General features: G+C 41.4%; 1 protein-coding gene across 19 annotated transcripts in view; it reads left to right on the top strand.

The window, feature by feature from the left end:
• LOC126355848 (activating transcription factor 7-interacting protein 1) overlaps window positions 1–18642 on the top strand; it is a 280695-nt gene that overhangs the window by 110663 nt on the left and 151390 nt on the right. For all 19 annotated transcript variants that reach the window (XM_050006328.1, XM_050006319.1, XM_050006324.1 and 16 more), the window contains one exon: window positions 196–855. In XM_050006328.1, the coding sequence (XP_049862285.1) occupies window positions 246–855 (610 nt within the window). In that variant the 5' untranslated portion in view covers window positions 196–245. The remainder of the gene's footprint in view (window positions 1–195; window positions 856–18642) is intronic.

The following is an 18642-nucleotide window of genomic DNA, read 5'->3' as shown; positions in this document are numbered from 1 at the left end:
ACACACACACACAGTGTGTGTAGGGCCGCCTCCGGCTCCTCTTCTCCTCCCCCCTCCCCCTCTGCTTACTTCCTCTCCCACCCTGACCTATTTTTTGCCCCGTCCACCCTTTCCGCCCCCATACTTTTACACAGCTCTACTCTGGGTGGTATTTGGTAAGTTGTTAAATGTCAATGAATTCCATTTCTTTTCCAGGGCTCGACGTATTTACAACAGAAATGACACATTCGTGCTGAGGAGGAGCTATGAAACTAACAAGCATGTTTGAAAGCTCAAGTGAAACTCCCGTTGTGAAGTGTTCGCAAGATGGTGCAAAGTCAGATCAGTCTGGTGCGTTGCCCGCACCTGATTCTGCGGACTCTTTCGATTTGTCGTCAAGTAAACCAAAGATAACAGACGTTCAGTCGTCACCAGTTTCGGATTTATTAAACGGAGACAGCGATGTAAAAGCTGATTTAAAGAAAACCTTAGAACCATTGTCGCTAAATAATGGTGATGGTGCTTCGTCAGATGATTTGGAAAGAATTTCATGCAGAACACCAGTCGGCGATAACGACTCGTCGAGCGAAAAAGAAAATTACGTGTTTGATGACGGGGGTTCCGAAGCAAGTTTGAAACTTCGCATTACTGAGAGTGAAGACGAAGGCGAGATGTCTCCGAGAGCTACTAGCCCATTTGAAGACATGGATCACGACTCGAGCGAACAAATATTGCCCCAGACTGAAGATGGTGACGGCATTAACAGCGTGACTGAAGACACTGAAGAAAACTATGATAATGAAGAGCAGGAGAACGAAGCTACAGAAGCAGACGACGCGAGCCCAGTAGTTAAAGCCGAAGACAGTGACATACCAGGTGAGTAAGGTTTGTTTTCTGATTCACCCCCTCTGTTATCATCAAAGGGGCAGGTGATGGTACATCATATGAACAGTAGTCAACACGGTGATCCCTCCCTATCTCCGGTGTAGTGTTCTGGTCTGAGTTTCAGGTTTAGAAAATGGTTCATAGTTTCTTCGTATATTTTCTTCTTCTTTCTGCTTCACGTTAGTAATTCTTTTTGCAGTCTCTATATTATTCCGGTGCTTTGTAGTAATTTTGGTCCTTTGTAATATATATTGAAAATTCTTTCGGACTGGAGGAAGTCCAAAACCATCCAGGAGATACAAACAAGATCATATTATTAACTTGTTGCATAGATAAAACTTGTGCAAAAGCGACGTGCATCCTTAAGATGTGTGAACATTACAGTCGAGATGTCTCGTAAAAACTAAAATTTTTCTTCCATGAGTTCTTATGTTCATTCAGGCATTAGCCTAGAAAAACCGCTTGCGTATTGAAAATAAAAGCGAATATTGTGCAGTTAGTAATAGGAAACTGTAATTTTATAGGAAGGCGTGGACGATAATCAAACTAATGTTAGGTCTAACAGGTTTTGTCTTCCAGTTTTTGCTGATTTTATTAGTGAGAACAAAGTCCCTAGTAAATGACTAGAACGCAGTGTGGTCTCATCTCAGCTTACTGACAAAATAAAAATGGGTAAGTATGTCGGTACCCGGCATCCCTTCTAAGACAATTGAAATTTGATTCATTATGTAAATCATTTGTTACTGTTGCCGATATTATTATTGTGTGCGACACTAGCCGTATATTATTAACGCAAATGGTACATAGGCTGTCGTTTTATTAGAACATTAATCACTGTGTGGAAGTACTAAGGCATGTGCCTGCATGTATCATACGTGTAGAAAATACATACTGATGTGGAACGCATTTCTTTAGGGGCCGTGTGAGTTTTAATTTCTTGACTATAGGCTTTGGGTTGTTCAGAACATTTGGCATGGAACATTCAAGCGTCCAGTTGTGGTAAAACAACATCGCTGTTCACTGACAGCGTGAATCCATCATAGATGTGCTTTGATGACAACATTTGCCATGTATGTCGCTGAATGATCTTCGGTTCTCAGGAGAGATTGAAGAGGAGTCGAGGAGATGAATTTGGAGCAAGGGCACCCATTACCCCGAGGAGGGGGGGGGGGGGGGGGGAGGGAAAAGTGTTGCTCATAAGGAAAGGGAAAAGTGTAGTGTGGTCAGGTGTTTCCTTAAAAGATTTAATCGTCGGTATTATAAAGATTCTTAACAGGGTCGGGACTGCAACGTCTTTATCGCTGCCATTCGCCTTCCACAATATTAAAAATACTCCACACCCCCAGGACTGGCGCTCTTGCGCCCCCTCCCCTCCCCCCCCAAAAAAACCCTAACAAACTTTAGTTTGTGCACCCTTGATGTGGTGGATTGTGTTGCAACCCAGCTGTTAGTGCAAACTAGTTTTGCTTAAACTAAATCCACTCAGTCGGCAGATTTATAATTTCCAAGGAGTGGATTGGCTTGAATGCCATTTAGAATCACACAGTATCTCTTGGAAATAGCTGCCAGCAATGATGGACATATTAACACACCTTTCACTTCCACGTAATGTAACACTGGAAACTTGTTGCACAGGTGTCTGAAACATAGGTTTCTTTGACAAATTTCCTTAAGAAATTCCCAAACGACACACGAAGATCGTTTTCATTTCCTAGCTGCATTCTATTTCAGATTTGCATTTTTTTTATGTAATGGCCATTTCTAGCTCCGATGCGCCGCTCGTCGGTCAAACTGAAGTATCTGGCGGACATTGTTTGCCACCCCATGTAAATGATATCGCTTACAAATCTTCGCGGCATCCAACTGGTCGTGACGCATAAGTTTCCTTTGTGCCATTTCTTGGCTTCGATTAAACGATGAGCAGTCGGCATGGTTGAACGCTGTTGACATAAGACATCGATTGCCCATATAGCAACATATGGTGCTTCTCATTGCAAAGAACTGCATAAGTTTTTTGTGTGTGCCTACAATGTGTAGTTGTTCCAAATAAATGACATTCCTTAAGACCTGAATAGAGTGCTCCTGTTTAGCGGTTTGTTGGTGCCAGATACCGTGCTGAAGTCGCTAAGTTCAGTATCTTTTCAGAGATTGTGTTCAGCAGGCTGGTAGCCATTGGAACGAGACGAACGAGCCTTCTCGAATCTAATCAAAATGTATTCTTCGGGTGCTGCTAGTATTGCGCAAGTGATGGGCTCTAGTCGAATTGATTTAGAAACTGAGGAAATGTCGGAATTCTATAGGTGCACGAGTTTTGTTTTACGTGAAAATCCGGTGTCATCCGCCGTCTTGAAAAGTCCGTGGTGTGGTTTCTTGACTCATCGTCATCTTAAGGTACTGCCACTAGCTTGCTTCGTAACAAGTTGACACAGTTTCGCCAATAGGCAACGTAGCCCCTGATGACAGTAAAAAAACAACAAATATTTTAATATAAGCAAAGTATTGCTTCATTGAATTCCACCAAGGTTTACCGGGATAATTTACGGCTTTTCCTAAAAAATGGCTATAAACCATGAAAATTTGTGAAGGTATTTTAAACCTGAGGTGATATGAGCGAATACTTTTTACATCATGAGAAACTGCATTATGAAAAGTAAATGGCATTTCAGTTGTCTGCAGCGTATCACTGTAATGTGCAATTAATATTGGCGATATAGTTTCTTTAGTTTAAGTATACATATATATGTCGGCATCCAGTGTAACTTAAAGGGCGCCCCCCACAGATTCTATTGCTGGACAAGTATGGTCCCTTTATAAAGCCCCAAATAAACTGTTTCCCGAACAAGTACGGTGATGACTACAATGAGTTTTATGTTAGTACTTTTAAGACCCATCGTGGAAAAGTAACATCCCTTGAATAACGAACAGCTAACACTTCATATGATGTGGCACAACTAGTTAGACGAATAAATCCCCAAGTTTTTTTTAGCAGGATGGGTCGTGTTGTTTTCCAAAGGCGTTAAGACCTCTGAATGGCTGGAGAGGAATCGAACTGTTCGCTTTCAGAAAGCATCATTTGTATCACATTCTCAAATTACGAGTTATTGGTACCGAATTCAAGCTGAATCACAAGTCTAAGAACGTCACGAATAACGTCTCTGTTTCAAGCTGATTCGCTATTGTTGTCGGTGTATGCACCACTCCAGAGCTACCAACTCGTCGTAGGTTCTCGACTTTCCAAGAAGTGAGGGTGGATATCAAAGGAAGAACGATGTCATTCAAAATGCCAAGAAGGAAGTTTTGCTAGTCACCTATCGCTTTTCTTTAGGATCGTCTCTTACAGTTTGTCAGTAAGGCAGCTTGTATGATGTACCATTGTTCTAACATTAGGCGATTGTTCCTATTTTCGTGGAAGTGGAGTGAATACTGATGTGACACGCGTCTTGTTCTCCTGCAAAGTCCGGAGACACGATTACTACACCGGCGGGGAAAAGTATAAATCACTAAGATCGTTCTGTGATTTGTTTTTTGGAATTCACATCATTCCCGCACATGTAGCAGTACCTGGCTCAAGTATGTAATATTTATGTGAGTAATAAGTCTACTTACCACCAATGCGTGCATCGGCGATAACTAAAAGAAAACTGAACAAATGTGACACTGAATGGAGGAGGCGAGTTTGAGAAGACGCAGTGGAGTTTGAGCGTGCAACTAGTTGCGTCACTGACAAGGTCAAAGACCAGTGTACAAATATCATCACAGTGTACGGTGATTTGTCGCATATGGCTGATAGTTTAGATCCAGCCAGTTAAAACTGCAGTACAAACATGGAGCTGCTTTACTGTTTTACAGTGAAGCAATATCAGAACAAGTCCAATGTTTCTAAGCGCTATTACTCGTGGGCACAGCAAGAGTCGATACATATTTCTCAAAATTGAACGATCAGTTGAAAACCTTTATTGTCGACTCTGGTGTTTTGTTGTAGACATGCACCACATTGGGGTCGGTAAACTGTTGTTTGCCCCCATCTGCAAACTTTGATACAGTTCACAGACATCATTTTCCAGGAATTAACTCTTATCGATGTAAAACAGCGGATGTTTGCTTGAAATGTACGTGAAAAAATACTTTGAGATTTTTTGCTGATGCTGTGATAGGACCGGAGGTATAGAAAGATTAACAATTTTTTCGTAGGTACTCCTTAAAATCATACATAATTCCTATTTTTTGTTGGCAACGGGCTACAGTGAGGCTATTCTGTTCTTTCGTTATTTTATTTTTTCCAGACGATCAACATTATCGTTAAAGCGAATGGCATATCTTACCACTGCATGATCCTTAAGTTAAGCAGTCATCAGTCTGGAGGTTGGTTTTGAACACAGTAGTTTACAAGGTATGATTCTGTTAGAGGTAGTATGCCTACAGTTCTGTCGGATCTCCGAACTGTTTTACCAACCAATTAACAGGGGGAGTACTTTTTAATGTAGAGGGAGCCACATTGCAACTCGGCATTTTCCACATTCATCGGCATTGCTAGAACTGGGGAAATTGATAAGTGACAGATCAAAGTCGCTGGAGTGAGCGTGACTTGTGGGTTTCTAATTTGACACTTTACCACTGATCCACGAAGTCGCGTAGTAAATATGTAATCACCAGAGTCAAGAAGAATGCGCCGCTCGGCCAAGCGAGGTGTAGGTTAATTCCTAGCTAGAGGAGAGCACTTGCGTGAGTGGGCGCGTCTGACCCCAGTTTTTTCCGCACTAACGCAATACAAAACTGCCATTTGAGAGAAATAGGTGAACATATACGCGCACGCAATGTGAATGAAACTACAACGAAGTGCATAACATTTGGACATTCGTATTATTGTATTAATATGCAATGGCAAGTGCCCTTTCTCATGCACTTTAGTGGTGTACAGAGTATGTGTGTAGATTTCAGGAAGGAAGGTAGTAAAATATGGAACAAATACATGATGGACATATGTCACCTCCAGTGGTTTTAAAATATATCGCCAGGTACACCCTGACGCTTCGCACTGAATACTGTACATCAAACATTAGTTTTGTGGCATTTACTTAACATTTGGTAGAGCAAAACGTTCATCTTGACGTGTGGTGGTCTACAGTTTCTTAAATGGCAAATAACATACATTATGAAAAGAGAACTGCGTAGAAAGCATTACTGGACGTAATGAAACTGTGAAAATGACTGCAAGACAACGATTGAAGATATGCACATCTGATGAGCACTTGAGCTGAATGTGGAAGGTAGTGACGTAATTTCTAATTGTGTGGCTGCAGAGGACAACACAACAGTTCATGAAAATGATGCAGTTGAACTTAAGATAACACTAAAAGGAAAGAAATAAAAGTTGGTTGTCGTTTTTTCTGGAGGATAAGTATTTTTATGTGGAAAAATACCACTGTGGCTAATATTTGACAGGCCCGTGTTATTACAAGTGGCGAAGCTACAATGATGGGAGGGGGGGAGGTGGAGCTCCTCTCAATGGAAAAATTTCTGCGAGTACTTCAGAGGGCATCTTATACATTGCACCTTTTGGCTGAGATGTCCCTCAGTACTGAAAAATGCTTGAAGATGATGGTGTGGAGAACACTCAACTACAATTGTTCAAAAATTCGTCTTTGGAGTATGAAGAAACTCCATTATGTTTCCTGTCCAGATCAGACATCTGTTTTCAAAATTATGCCAATAATACAGTTTGTTGTGGAGACAAGAGCAAGAAATAATATGAAGTTCTCTCACCTGCCAACCTGTAGTCATGAGACCTGGTGTCATCCTCTGGGTAACAGCTTGCTTGTGCAAGCACTCACTCTGTTGATGCCTCACTGCATTGTCTTCTGAAGACTGAAGTGGCATGCTTCATGCTGAAGTGTGCTGTTAGCCCCATCTGTGACTTGCAAAAATCAACCTGAAGATGACGAAGAGCTGCAATTCTGTAAATATTATTGAAGGCTAACCCTGCATAATTGGATTACTATTACTCGAGCTAGTTTCCATCTTTGACTAAAGTATAATATGTACCTGTGACAGTGCAAACTGTTTTAAAAAAATATGGAATGTGGTATTCATATATGTGAGCCGAACTTGTATTACTTGAAGATTCATGTTTCGGACAATGCCATTAATTCATTGCCAGTTTGTTTACCTGTAGAACTGCAAGTCATTTTCTAGAATAGAATTATTACTGCAGTCATACATATAATTGTGCATAGTTAAATGTTCTTATGCTGTTTTGGATTACAGTAGAAATAACACACGTCAGATCTGTTCATTGGTTGTGCACTCAACACTGAATGAAAAGCTGAAGTGTACAAGAACTGTTTTGTTCCTCCTTCACGAATGGTCTGGCGAGTGTGACGAAAACTAATAACAATTATTTCCACAGATTGCATTTATAAACTTTCTTTTGAGTACGTAATTCAAGTTGTCAGCAAAATGGACTCCAATTCAAGATATTGAGAACGGACATTTTTTGTGGGTTCTATATTTTGTTTCATCTGTGGTTAATTTTTAGTCAGAAAATTGGCGAGTGATTCGTTAAAAATACAGTGGCGAAAAAAATCGTAACACGAAGACAGAGTTTCTAGTAGCGCCACTATGAGGATGCAGGTCAGTTGTGCTTTAAATACTGGTAACGGTCGTGAGCGTTAGTTACCTTTCAGATTACTTTTGTATTGGGCGCCGTGAGTAGTTGGTGAAGAATGCCTCTAAGGTGACTAAGACGTTATCAACACGTCACTGAGGTCGTGTAACAAGGCTGTGAGAAATTGGAGTTTCCTTCGACTGTATTGCAGCACTTGGCAGGAATGTAGCCACTGTAAATGGTCCGTTGGTTAGAGAATCTACGGTCGCAAAAGACCTACCGCATCTGCAGCAGCAGTGGGCACCACAATGACACAATGGAATATTATAAATCGGTTACGTCAAGAACAACCGCGAGCCAGACGCCCTGTGGCGCGCACGCCACATACCTTAAACCACTGGCATTTGCGACTTCGGTGTTTCATTAGAGGGGCAGGGTAGAGGTCTTCCTACTGAAAGCTGAATCTGGAGGTAAGGTCTGCGACATGGTGCCTTATCGTGCTGGATCAACAGATCTGCCCTTGGTACATCCACAATCAGCATTGACCGACAAAAGTGCTACAGGCATGTAACTCCATTCTACAAACTGACGTCAGGCACCCGTACAACACAATCCATGCACGTTTGCATGTTCGCATTCAACATTCTGGCCGTTACACCGGGTATTTATGTACCAGCACTGCATAGTTGCAATAGTGTTATCTCGCGCGTACATTTAACCTCTGATCTTGCAATGTTAATCTCTTAAATACAGTACCTAGACAAATATATTCCCAAAATTTCATTACTCATTATTATTTTTTGGTGTTGATATTTTTCCGTCTGTGCATATCAATAACACGGATATTAGGACGAAATTTAGTTGCCCACATGATTTATAAATAAACATCCAGTTATCTTTTGCCTGAAGCTAAAAATTACTTTTCGGCAGAATAACTGTAAAGGATACATGAATAAAACACGTGACTGGCGATTCGTCTCTCTCTCTCTCTCTCTCTCTCTCTCTCTCTCTCTCTCTCTCTCTCTCTCTCGTTGCAATGGGGTGTGTGTGTATGGGGGGGGGGGGGGGGAGTCCTTCGTTGGCAGTGACAACAAATACTGTTTCCTCCACTCAGACGCCAGTTGTACGCAGATTTAGAACACAGTGTTGGTACAGATCTGAAATTAAATTTTCCGTGAGACATTTAAGTCTCTAATTTACCTACGATAACGTTTGAAGCTGACGAAGTGAATTAAAATTTATGCTGCAGCGAGGAGTTTGTGTTGGGGAGTCTATTTGATATGGGTAGTTCGTTCAGCTATGTTGACCATAAAGCTGTGGTGGTGTGATGGTCAGCATATCTGCCTAGTAAGCAAGACGACCTGGGTTTGAGTCTTGGCTGCAGCATAAATTTCGATTCACGCCTTCAGCTTCCAACGTTACAGCTTGGTAGTTACATAATTATACTTAAATGTGGAAAGCTAGTAATGTGGATCCTTAGGAAGAGTATTCAACTAGAAATTAATGCCGAAATAATTAATCTGACTGTTAGCTCGTTTGTGCTAGCTGGTTGAAGTATCACATTCACAATCCATGTTTCAACATTCGTCTAGCAAATGCGACAGTGATGGCCTCGTTTCAGCGGAAACCCAGAGTGCGACGCTGCATCTGATATGGCAACGTGGCGTGACAGGTCTCGGCGTCAGCGGACCCGTATAGCTTGTTGCTTGAGCGATGCATAGGGGGGTCCGTTCACTCTGCTTAGGGAGAATACGAGATGAGCCGGGATGGAACTGATGAATAGTTCTCAGGGTTTCAACCGTGTTGAAACTTCGACGAGACGCAACGTTTCTTGTACAAATCATAACGTCATCTGCGCTGTAACATTCCCGTCAGGCAGTTATCTGCAGGGGATTTTTGAGATGGCTCTAGTACAAACGCTTAGCTGTTGAAGTCTGCTAGTTAACTTGTAAGCCATGTAGAAAGCCACGCTAGCCTCTTACAGATGGGAAGAGGCGTGTCGATCAGGAAACAGCCTCCAGGCTGTGTTTCGGACATTCTTTGCATCAGCCTTTTTGCCTGGAATGCTAGTGCAGCAAATACTGAGGGGGAGCTTTCGAGAGTAAGAAACCGGAAGAATGGTGTGTTGGCAGCCATGAAGCATGTGCTACTGCTCACCTGCTGAAGTGTTGCACGCGAAAGGGGAAGTGCGTGTTTAAGACTAGTTCCGGCACACACATTTTGGCTGTCGGGGAGTTTTTACAGAGTCATATTTTGGAACCCAGTCCATGTGGAACCACTCCTTGATTTCAATCTCACGTCTCGTCGAGGATATTGGTAAATAATGCGAGTGTAAGCAGTTTGATCACTTGAAAACAAGGAACCATGTTTCAAAACCACGTAAAACATCTCTACCACATGCAAGCGGAAAGTGAACACAAATTCATTGCGCTGCCATTCTAAAAACATTTCCGAGCTATTCTTTCACTAACTTTGTTGTCACTGATACCACTCGCTTGCATGTGGCAGTAACTGTTGTGCAGACATCACAAAATGTTTCTCCTCGTGTTTCATTCGCCGGTGTTGCAACATCAGGGACGGCTGGCTCTGAACCAGACTGTACTGGAAACTAACAGAAAAACGTCTTGTGAATGCTCTTGCTTTTGCGCTTGATGCCCAAACAAGCATTGGTGATTAGTTTCTTTTGCGACTTTTTAAGTGTTGGTTGATCTTCCCCTCGTATGGTGATCTAAAATCTCCATCTACTGATTTTGGTTCCAAGTAAACGTGAGAACTTGTAAAATGGCATTCTCATTTTTGTCATCTTGACTTCTTCGCTGCAGATATTGTGGACGTACTGTTCATGGCTGTACATAAGTAATGGAACTTATTGAATGTGGACGCAAGATAATGGACTAGGGAGACACTTCACTGAGATATTTGCTGTTCCCCGGTCAGATTTGCCCTCTTGTTTAAAGTCTTCTTCAAATATTTTTCCCAAACTGTTATCAAACGTAGTTACTAAATTTTTGCGCAACACGTTAGATAGTTAAACTACAAATGAAGTCACAGTCTTCACTTCAAATACCTAGAAACTTGCGACTATTAGCTTCATATCCAGTTTCACAATCACTTGACGAAAACTGACAAGTTGGATATTTTATTTAAAAATATCGCTTTGGGTTAAATGGCTCCTTTTACATACGTGTTCACTGTCTCTCTACAAATATTGTACATGAATCTGAAAAAAACTGGACTCTTTCCTGCCAACTGTTAGCTATTGCAATCAGAAGATTCCATGCTCTGCTACAGAAAATTTTATTGTTGGCAGTGAGGTTACTTGCAGCATCGAACAAGTGCGTATTCACACCGAGACAGTGTAATGGTAAAATGGGGCTAAGCAAAGTTGGACTCCCATCGTCGGCCAGATAATGGGTGTGACAGGTGATGAACCCTTACACACACACACACACACACACACACACACTGGCCGCGCGTTAGGTTCCGATAGTTCCTAGTGCATTGAGGAAGAATGGACTGAGAAACAGATACTCGTTCATCGCCGTTCCCACACAGAATATGCGCTTCCATCGGAATCTAATTGCTTTTATTCAGGAGTCTTAAGTCGCACGAACAAATGCAAAGAGACGTTTCGTGTGGTGTTGAATGCTGGCGGACGGAGAAAATACATTCTGTGAAATAATTATCCATTGCTGTGTGGCCTCCAGTGACATTTTAAGTAGAGGGTGCATTGTGAATCAATATACCGTTTGGCTTGCGCTGAAAACTAGTCCTGTTAGTTTGACATCGTTCTGCGAGGTATCTCGTGACAGGGAAGGTGCATGAACTTGTTAAGAATGAACACTGTTTGCGTCATCGTGTGTTTGCATACCCATTCGTGTGGTACATGGTCTCTGGAGGACGGGATCGCGAAGTAAACCTTCGGGTAAAGAATCGAACTAGTCACATTTATGATTAATAACAAACTGAGAGTCCAGTGTGCTGTTCTGGAGCATCTTGATTTGAGGAAGGATTTTCTGAGACTGTACATTTGGAACACAGCATTGTATTCAAATGAACCATGAAACTGGGTGTTGTGTGCTGTCCTTAGGTTAGTTAGGTTTAAGTAGTTCTAAAGAGAAGCGAAACGTTAGTGATGTTCTGCTGTAAAAGGATGTTGAAACTTTAGATGGACTGAGAAGAAATGAGGTTCTCTGGAGAACTTAACAAGAAGAGGAACGTGTGGAAAACTGACAGGAAGGAGAGACAAGTTGATACGGGATGTGTGAAGACAGTGCAGATTACTTCAATGGTATTTGAGGCAGCTGAGGGTAAAAACTGTAGGAGAAGGCAGAGGTTGGAATACATTCTGCAAATAATTGGAAAAAAAGGCTGCAAGTGCTACTCTGAGATGAAGAGGTTGACACAAGAACGGAATAGGCGCCGGGCTACATCAGACCTGTTGGAAAAACTGGTGGCAAGAAAATCTTCATAAGAGAGACTGTTACTGCTAGCAGTTAACCTTGCACTAGGCAGCGTTTCTGAACATCTCGTTTGATTCGTGAAATACGTAGGTAACCTTTCTCATACTCAGTGGGTGCGCTTTTCGGAATGTTTATTCAGGCGATACGGTCGCCACAGAGACAAAGGCAATATACTGCCAAAAGCAAATGTTTATGCGTGCAGTATGTAGGACGTAATAGTTAACACTTCCAGGTCGCGTTGTCTCGCATTGACAAGGGCGAGAAACAGATATGACAGCATTCGACCTGCAGAATGTAGCACCGCTCAAAATTCGTTGTCGGCCCTGTGTAGTATACAGGTATGTCCCTCACAGGTTTTAAGAGGTTGTCAGAAACTTCATGTTGAACCGCCGAGTGGGCAGTCGGCCCTCGTCGGTGAATGACATCAGTTCGACGCTGTACAGAGTTACAGAACTTAGCAGCCATTCACGCACTTATTTCTCTCTTAGGAACTGAGGACAATAGAGACTAGATATGTAGAAGTTCTGCAGTTCCGCGGCAGTGGTCTCACACATTGACTCTTAACACAACGTATTTCTTAAGTTGCTGTTTGAGGCGCTTGACGATTTATTTTATGGTGCTGATATTTCTTGTAGATAATTCCGCCTTTTCCCATATCTGGTGGGATTTCTTCGATCCCGTTCTAGCAACGCCTAAAAGGTGCTGCCGGTTTGTAAAGAAGACCCTGTTGTTGCCATTTTCAGTCCGAGGACTGATTTGATGCAGCTCTCTATACTACTATATCCTGTCCAAGCCCCCTCATCTCCAAAGAATTCCAACCTACATGATTTGAAACTGCTTGCTGTTTTCATCTCTTGGTCTCCCAATTTTTACCTCCCACATTTCCCTCTAATACTAAATTGGAGATCGCTTGACGTCTCAGAATGTCTGATGAGCCGATTCCTTCATTTAGTCAAATGGTTGCACAAATTTCTTTCACCCCAATGCTCTTCAGGACCTCCTTGTTAGATACATGATCTCTCCAATCAATCTTCAGCATTCTTCGGTATCATCACAATTTAAAAGCTTCTACTGTCTTATTGTCTGAATTGTTCACTGCCCACGTTTCACTTGCAGACAAGACTGCGCTTCAAATACATTCACGAAAGAGTTCTTAACACTTAAATCTACATTCGATGTTACCAAATTTCTCTTCGTCAGAAATTCTTGTCATTGCAGCCCTACATACGAGGGTTGGAACTTTAATAGTGGAAAGTATTTATTTACAGCTTGTACAACATAGATGCGTGTCTCAGTTTTACAGGCCTTCAATGTAGTCACCAGCATTGTGTATAACTCGTTGCCAGCGATATGGAACTCGTAGGATACTCTTAGCAGTACCAGTTGTGTTGTCAGTTCGAGCGGCGCGGTTTATTTCCCGACGAATTTGTTGCAGTTTTGAAGCGAAATCGAGTTGAACTTGTGAGGGCTTAGGTCAGGAGGAGAGTGCAGTATGTGGTATAGCGCTTTTGCAGCCGCATCAGTCAAACAAATCAGTAACAGCTTGCACTGTACGTGCCTGAGCATTGCCCTGCGAAATTATGGTCATGTACTGCATAAAGTGTCATCACTTCTAAGCTGGTCGTAGGTTGTGTTCCAAAAGTTAACAGCATAGACACAGAAGTGATGACACTTTCTGCAGGACCCGACCTTCATTTTGCAGGACAGTGCTCAAGCACGTACTTATTTGACTGATGGGGCTGCTAAGTGCTATACCACCTACTGCACTCCCCTGACTTAAGCCCTCGTGAGTTCTACTCTATTTCTAAACTGAAGGAAACACTTCACGGCATTCGCTTCAGAACTGCTACAAATTCGCCAGGCAATAGACCGCGCCGCTCGAACCGTCAACACAACTGGCACTGCTAAGAGTATGCTACGACTTCCACATCGCTGGCAACGGGTTATACGCAGTGCTGGTGACTACTTTGAAGGTCAGTAAATCTTGGAAACACGTATTTATTCTTACTGCCCGCATCTCGTGGTAGCGTTCTCGCTTCGCACGCCCGGGTTTCCGGGTTCGATTCCCGGCGGGTCAGGGATCTTCTCTGCCTCGTGATGGCTGGGTGTTGTGTGACGTCCTTAGTTAGGTTTAAGTAGTTCTAAGTTCTAGGGGACTGATGACCATAAATGTTAAGTACCATAGTGCTCAGAGCCATTTTATATCCACCTTACTGCAGTCACCAATAGTTATTTAACTGTCCAGATAGAAAAAACTCAACCACAACTTTTCGCCCGTTGTTTAAAGAGGGACCTGTAATCATGTGCTGAATGTCAACACGGGTCCTAAGCTTCACAATCACGAATCTCGTGTAACACTAGCATATATTATACACCTAGATTTTTTATGTGATAGTGGAATGAGACAGTGATGCAAAAAAATATGTTGCAAATGAAAAGTGAAATTCCTTGTATAGTGGAAGGAAATATTTTGCGAAACTTATCAAAGATTCTTGTCCAAGATTTCTTTCCCATATAATTCCTAATGGTTTGATGCCGTAGAAGACGTATTGTTTTCAGTGTGGAGTAAAGAAACCTGCTAAATTTTTATAGTATCACTAATCCATTTTGCCCTTGTATGTGCAATGGTACTATATCCATCTTACGGATTTTAATGACATTTACAAGTTGTAAAAACTATGTATATGGAGTATATGGGTTGTGAGTACATAATTATGATACCAATGTACCAACTAATTGAAGAGAAAATGAAAATGATAGTCGAAACTACCTTTGTAACGTGAAAGCTACAAACCATGAGGCCAAAGAAAACTGGACAGACCGACATGTCGTAAAGGGATTATGCCTGTAACCTGAAGATACTGGCTTTTGAGGCTATCACACGTACATTAATGGAGAAGCAAAAGAAGAGGACGAAGATTAGAAACTTCAGCGAGAAAGGATACCCGAGTGACCGCTGAAGTCGTAGCATCCCCACTGTAGCAGCTACGAGGAGAAACAGGTTTGTGGCGGCCGTATCAGCTACAGAAGTTTCCAAGGCGCCACTATTGTGCATCGCTGGGATTGCCACAAATTCTAGTAAGCAGTTGGGATGAAAAGCTTCACATATTAGGTAAGACAAGATATTAATAATCACTGGTTCCAAAGCAGACGCTCTGGTAAGTACCAAAATCAACCAAGATTGTAATAACATTAATTAGGAAATTATTGAACTACCGTCCAATATCCTTGACATCGATTTGTTCTAGAGCCTTAGCACACATTATGACCTCAAACATAATGAAGGATCTCGAGCAGAAAGACTTCCTTCATGGCAACCAGCGTTGATTCCTAAAACATCGATAGTGTGAAACCCAAATCGCACTTTCTCACATGTTATACTGAAAGCTTTGGATCAAGACAGGCAGATAAATGCAGTATTTCTTGCTTTATGAAAAGCGTTTGACTCGGTACCACTCCTATGCATATTCTCAAAAGTATGACAACATGGGGCCTCAAGTGAAATTTGTGACTGGATTGAGGACTTTTTGGTAGGGAGGACGCAGTTTATCTTGGTTGCTTTGCACTTCAACACTGTGGCGAAAACTATAGATTTTGCGGAAGTGGCCAATGTCCAGTAAGTTAGAGTGTGCTCTGGAGAAGTGTGTTCAGACTGTTGCTGTTAATGAATTCCATATTAATAGTAAAAAATGGTTCAAATGGCTCTGAGCACTATGGGACTTAACTTCTGAGGTCATCAGTCCCCTAGAACTTAGAACTACTTAAACCTAACTAACCTAAGGACATCATACATACCCATGCCCGAGGCAGGATTCGAACCTGCAATTAATAGCAACCTCAGACTTCTTGCAGATAATATAGTTGTCTACAATGAAGTATTGTCTGAAAGAAGCTACATAAATATTGTCAGATCTTGATAAGATTTGGAAGTGATGCAAAGATTGAAGACTTGTTTTAAATGTTCAGAAATTTAAAGAACATTCCAGAAAAGACAAAAAATAGTATCCTGTAACTATAATATCAGTGAGTCACTGTTGGAATCGGCCAACTCATGCAAATACCTACGTGTAACACTTTGTGGGATATCAACTGTAATGATCGCATAGTCTTAATTGTGGGTAAAGCAGGTGGTAACCTTCCGTTTATTGGTAGAAAACTGAGGAAGTGCAATCAGTCTACGGAGGAGATTGTTTACAAATGACTTGTGCGGCCGGCTCCAGAATGATGCTCAATTATGTGGGCCTTGTACCAAATAGGACTAGCAGGGGATATTGAACGTACGCAGAGAAGGGCAGCACGAATAGTCACAGGTAAAGTCAGAGATACTGAGGGAACTGAACTGGAAGACTCTTGAAGATTGAGGAAAACCATCCCGAGAAAATCCAGTAACAAAGTTTCAAGAATCGGCTTTAAATGATAACTCTAGTCATTCATTCTTCCGCACTCCAAAGTTAATCGAACGGGAAGAACTGGTACAATGGCTTGTACCCTCTGCCATGCATTTAGCGGTGGTTTGCGGAGGATAGATGTCGACGTAGCAAGTCAGTGGCAAATACAAAGAACAATACGTGGGTAATTATATGTACGATGGTAGCCGTAAAGTTTTAATTACTCCCTCGGAAAATAAGAGTTACACTGTTAATTATTTCTTTGTTTGCAGCTAACGTCCGCAGTCCTGGAACACATTGCAGTCTCCGCGCCACAGTACTATAGCACGCTTCTAGACGATCAATACAAAATGGCAAAGCCCATTGAATAAATGGTATATCGTGCTGTACTTAGTTTTCGGGAGCAGCGGAAATGTTTTAGCTGGGTCAGAGCAATCGAGACTTCACCTGAATCGGGCTACGACAGCTGCAACATTTCCGCAGCTGCCGAAAACGAATTACCGAAGTACGCCATTTTTTTTTCAGTGGGCTGTGCCATTTTGTTTTCGCTCCTCTGGCGGAGTTTGACGGTAGAGTTGCGCTGGGATTTAAGTGTGTACCAGGCTGCAATTACGTGCCTGCAAACAACAAAACATAATTCTCGATACGTAACTTTTTTCGCCGGGATCGTTGCGCCTTTCGTATCAGCTCAACTATAGGTAACACATGTTTCTCGCATCGCTTCATTGTTAGGATACTGAGAAATTGAAATTGATTTTAAAGGGAGTGTTTCGTGAAAACAAGTGGAACTCTTTCAAAAAATAGTTAGTTTTCTAAATAATATAGTTCAAAGAATAAGTTATGAGCGCACGTAATGCTTATCGTATTTTAACACATTTGTATGGGGTCTTCTGATGTATAAACAACAGCTTTTGGTCTCATAATTTTTTGTAAATTGCATTCAGTGTTGCAAGTGAAATAAAGTATGTTACTTATGTATGGCGTAGGTATACATACCTTGAAATAAAAACGAAGTAGAAGCTTGATTTTTTTTCCCCCTAGAAGTTCTTTACACTATCTTTAAGTTAGACTTTTTAGAAAAATGTTGCTGTTATTAATTACGGTTAAAAGTTTTTAAATGACTATCAAAAGTTTCAGTATTTAACTCGTAGTTCTTCTTCAGTGTGTCCTCAAGTTTCAAATTTGTCATAAGAATAGTCTACGTAAGCACATTTTATTTCAGTATACAAAATTTCAGCCCTATGTCTTGGATAGTTTGTAACCGTTCTAACAGAACATAAAAAATGTGATCTTTCGGAAATTGAAGTTAAAACTTGGTTCTCTATCTGCAAAACACTAATACATCCCATGTTCATATTCATCTTGTTTCTGTTCTTCTTCACTTTTCTTTTTCACACTACTTATTCTTGCTTCTTTGCTGCCTTCCAATACTGATTTCTCTGCACGGAAGAGTCACCTGTCGTTAATTGCGATTAAAGTTTTCTGCATATTTAGCCCACCAGGCCCTCTCATCGATTCGATAATCTTAAACCTTGACACTGCACCATCATTGAAACCTAGCAGAGCATCTAACACACCCATTTTCGAAGTATTTAATCCTACCAGAACATTTCCTATATTCAGTTGTTAAAACTCTCATTTGAGTTTTGAGTCTTACCATGTAAACACTTCTCTAATAATCTTGTGTCAAATGCTAATGGTGAGAATAGAATTATCAAACACAGCTGTCTGACATGGGAGCATCCATCATATGTGCAACCACTTTTAAATTCTTCTAATTTTGGGTCATTATTCGGTTCAGTTTCCTGGAAGAAAACTTTTACTTGTTTAGAAAGCTACAGAGAATTTTTGAGACACAAATTAAAAAAAAAAGATTTCTTGACATCTGTTCACGTATTAGCCCCTTAAAGAAGAGGCTAATGCATTGTACAGGCAGCGTGTGTAGTCACTAATTCATCAGCTTACACGAGGTACAAGAATTCCTTAAAAAATGCAATTGGCAGGTGTTATAGAAACTGCAGAGGTCAGTTTCAACTTGAAAGTTGGTAGACACAGTCGATCAACGATCTTGAAGTACAATTAAATAAAGATAAGTAGTGGCAACCTGTTCACAGCACACAGTAAGAAACCTTTTGTCTCGCGCTCTTAGTTGTACAAACAAGATTCAGTGATATATTGTTTGAGAAGCGCCTTCAGGTATAGTACTTGGGAACGATAAAACTGCCTTTTTCAGATCGATTGTTCACCACAAATAGTGGAACTCCTGGTATTCTTTTACGACGTTTGGATTCTTGTCAGCCTCCAGAATCATATGACATTCGGT

Source organism: Schistocerca gregaria, chromosome 3 (genome assembly GCF_023897955.1).
Source record: "Schistocerca gregaria isolate iqSchGreg1 chromosome 3, iqSchGreg1.2, whole genome shotgun sequence".
In the NCBI taxonomy this organism is placed as follows: domain Eukaryota; kingdom Metazoa; phylum Arthropoda; class Insecta; order Orthoptera; family Acrididae; genus Schistocerca; species Schistocerca gregaria.
The sequence above is the reverse complement of the archived record's forward strand: the minus strand, read 5'-3'. Positions and strand labels throughout refer to the sequence as shown.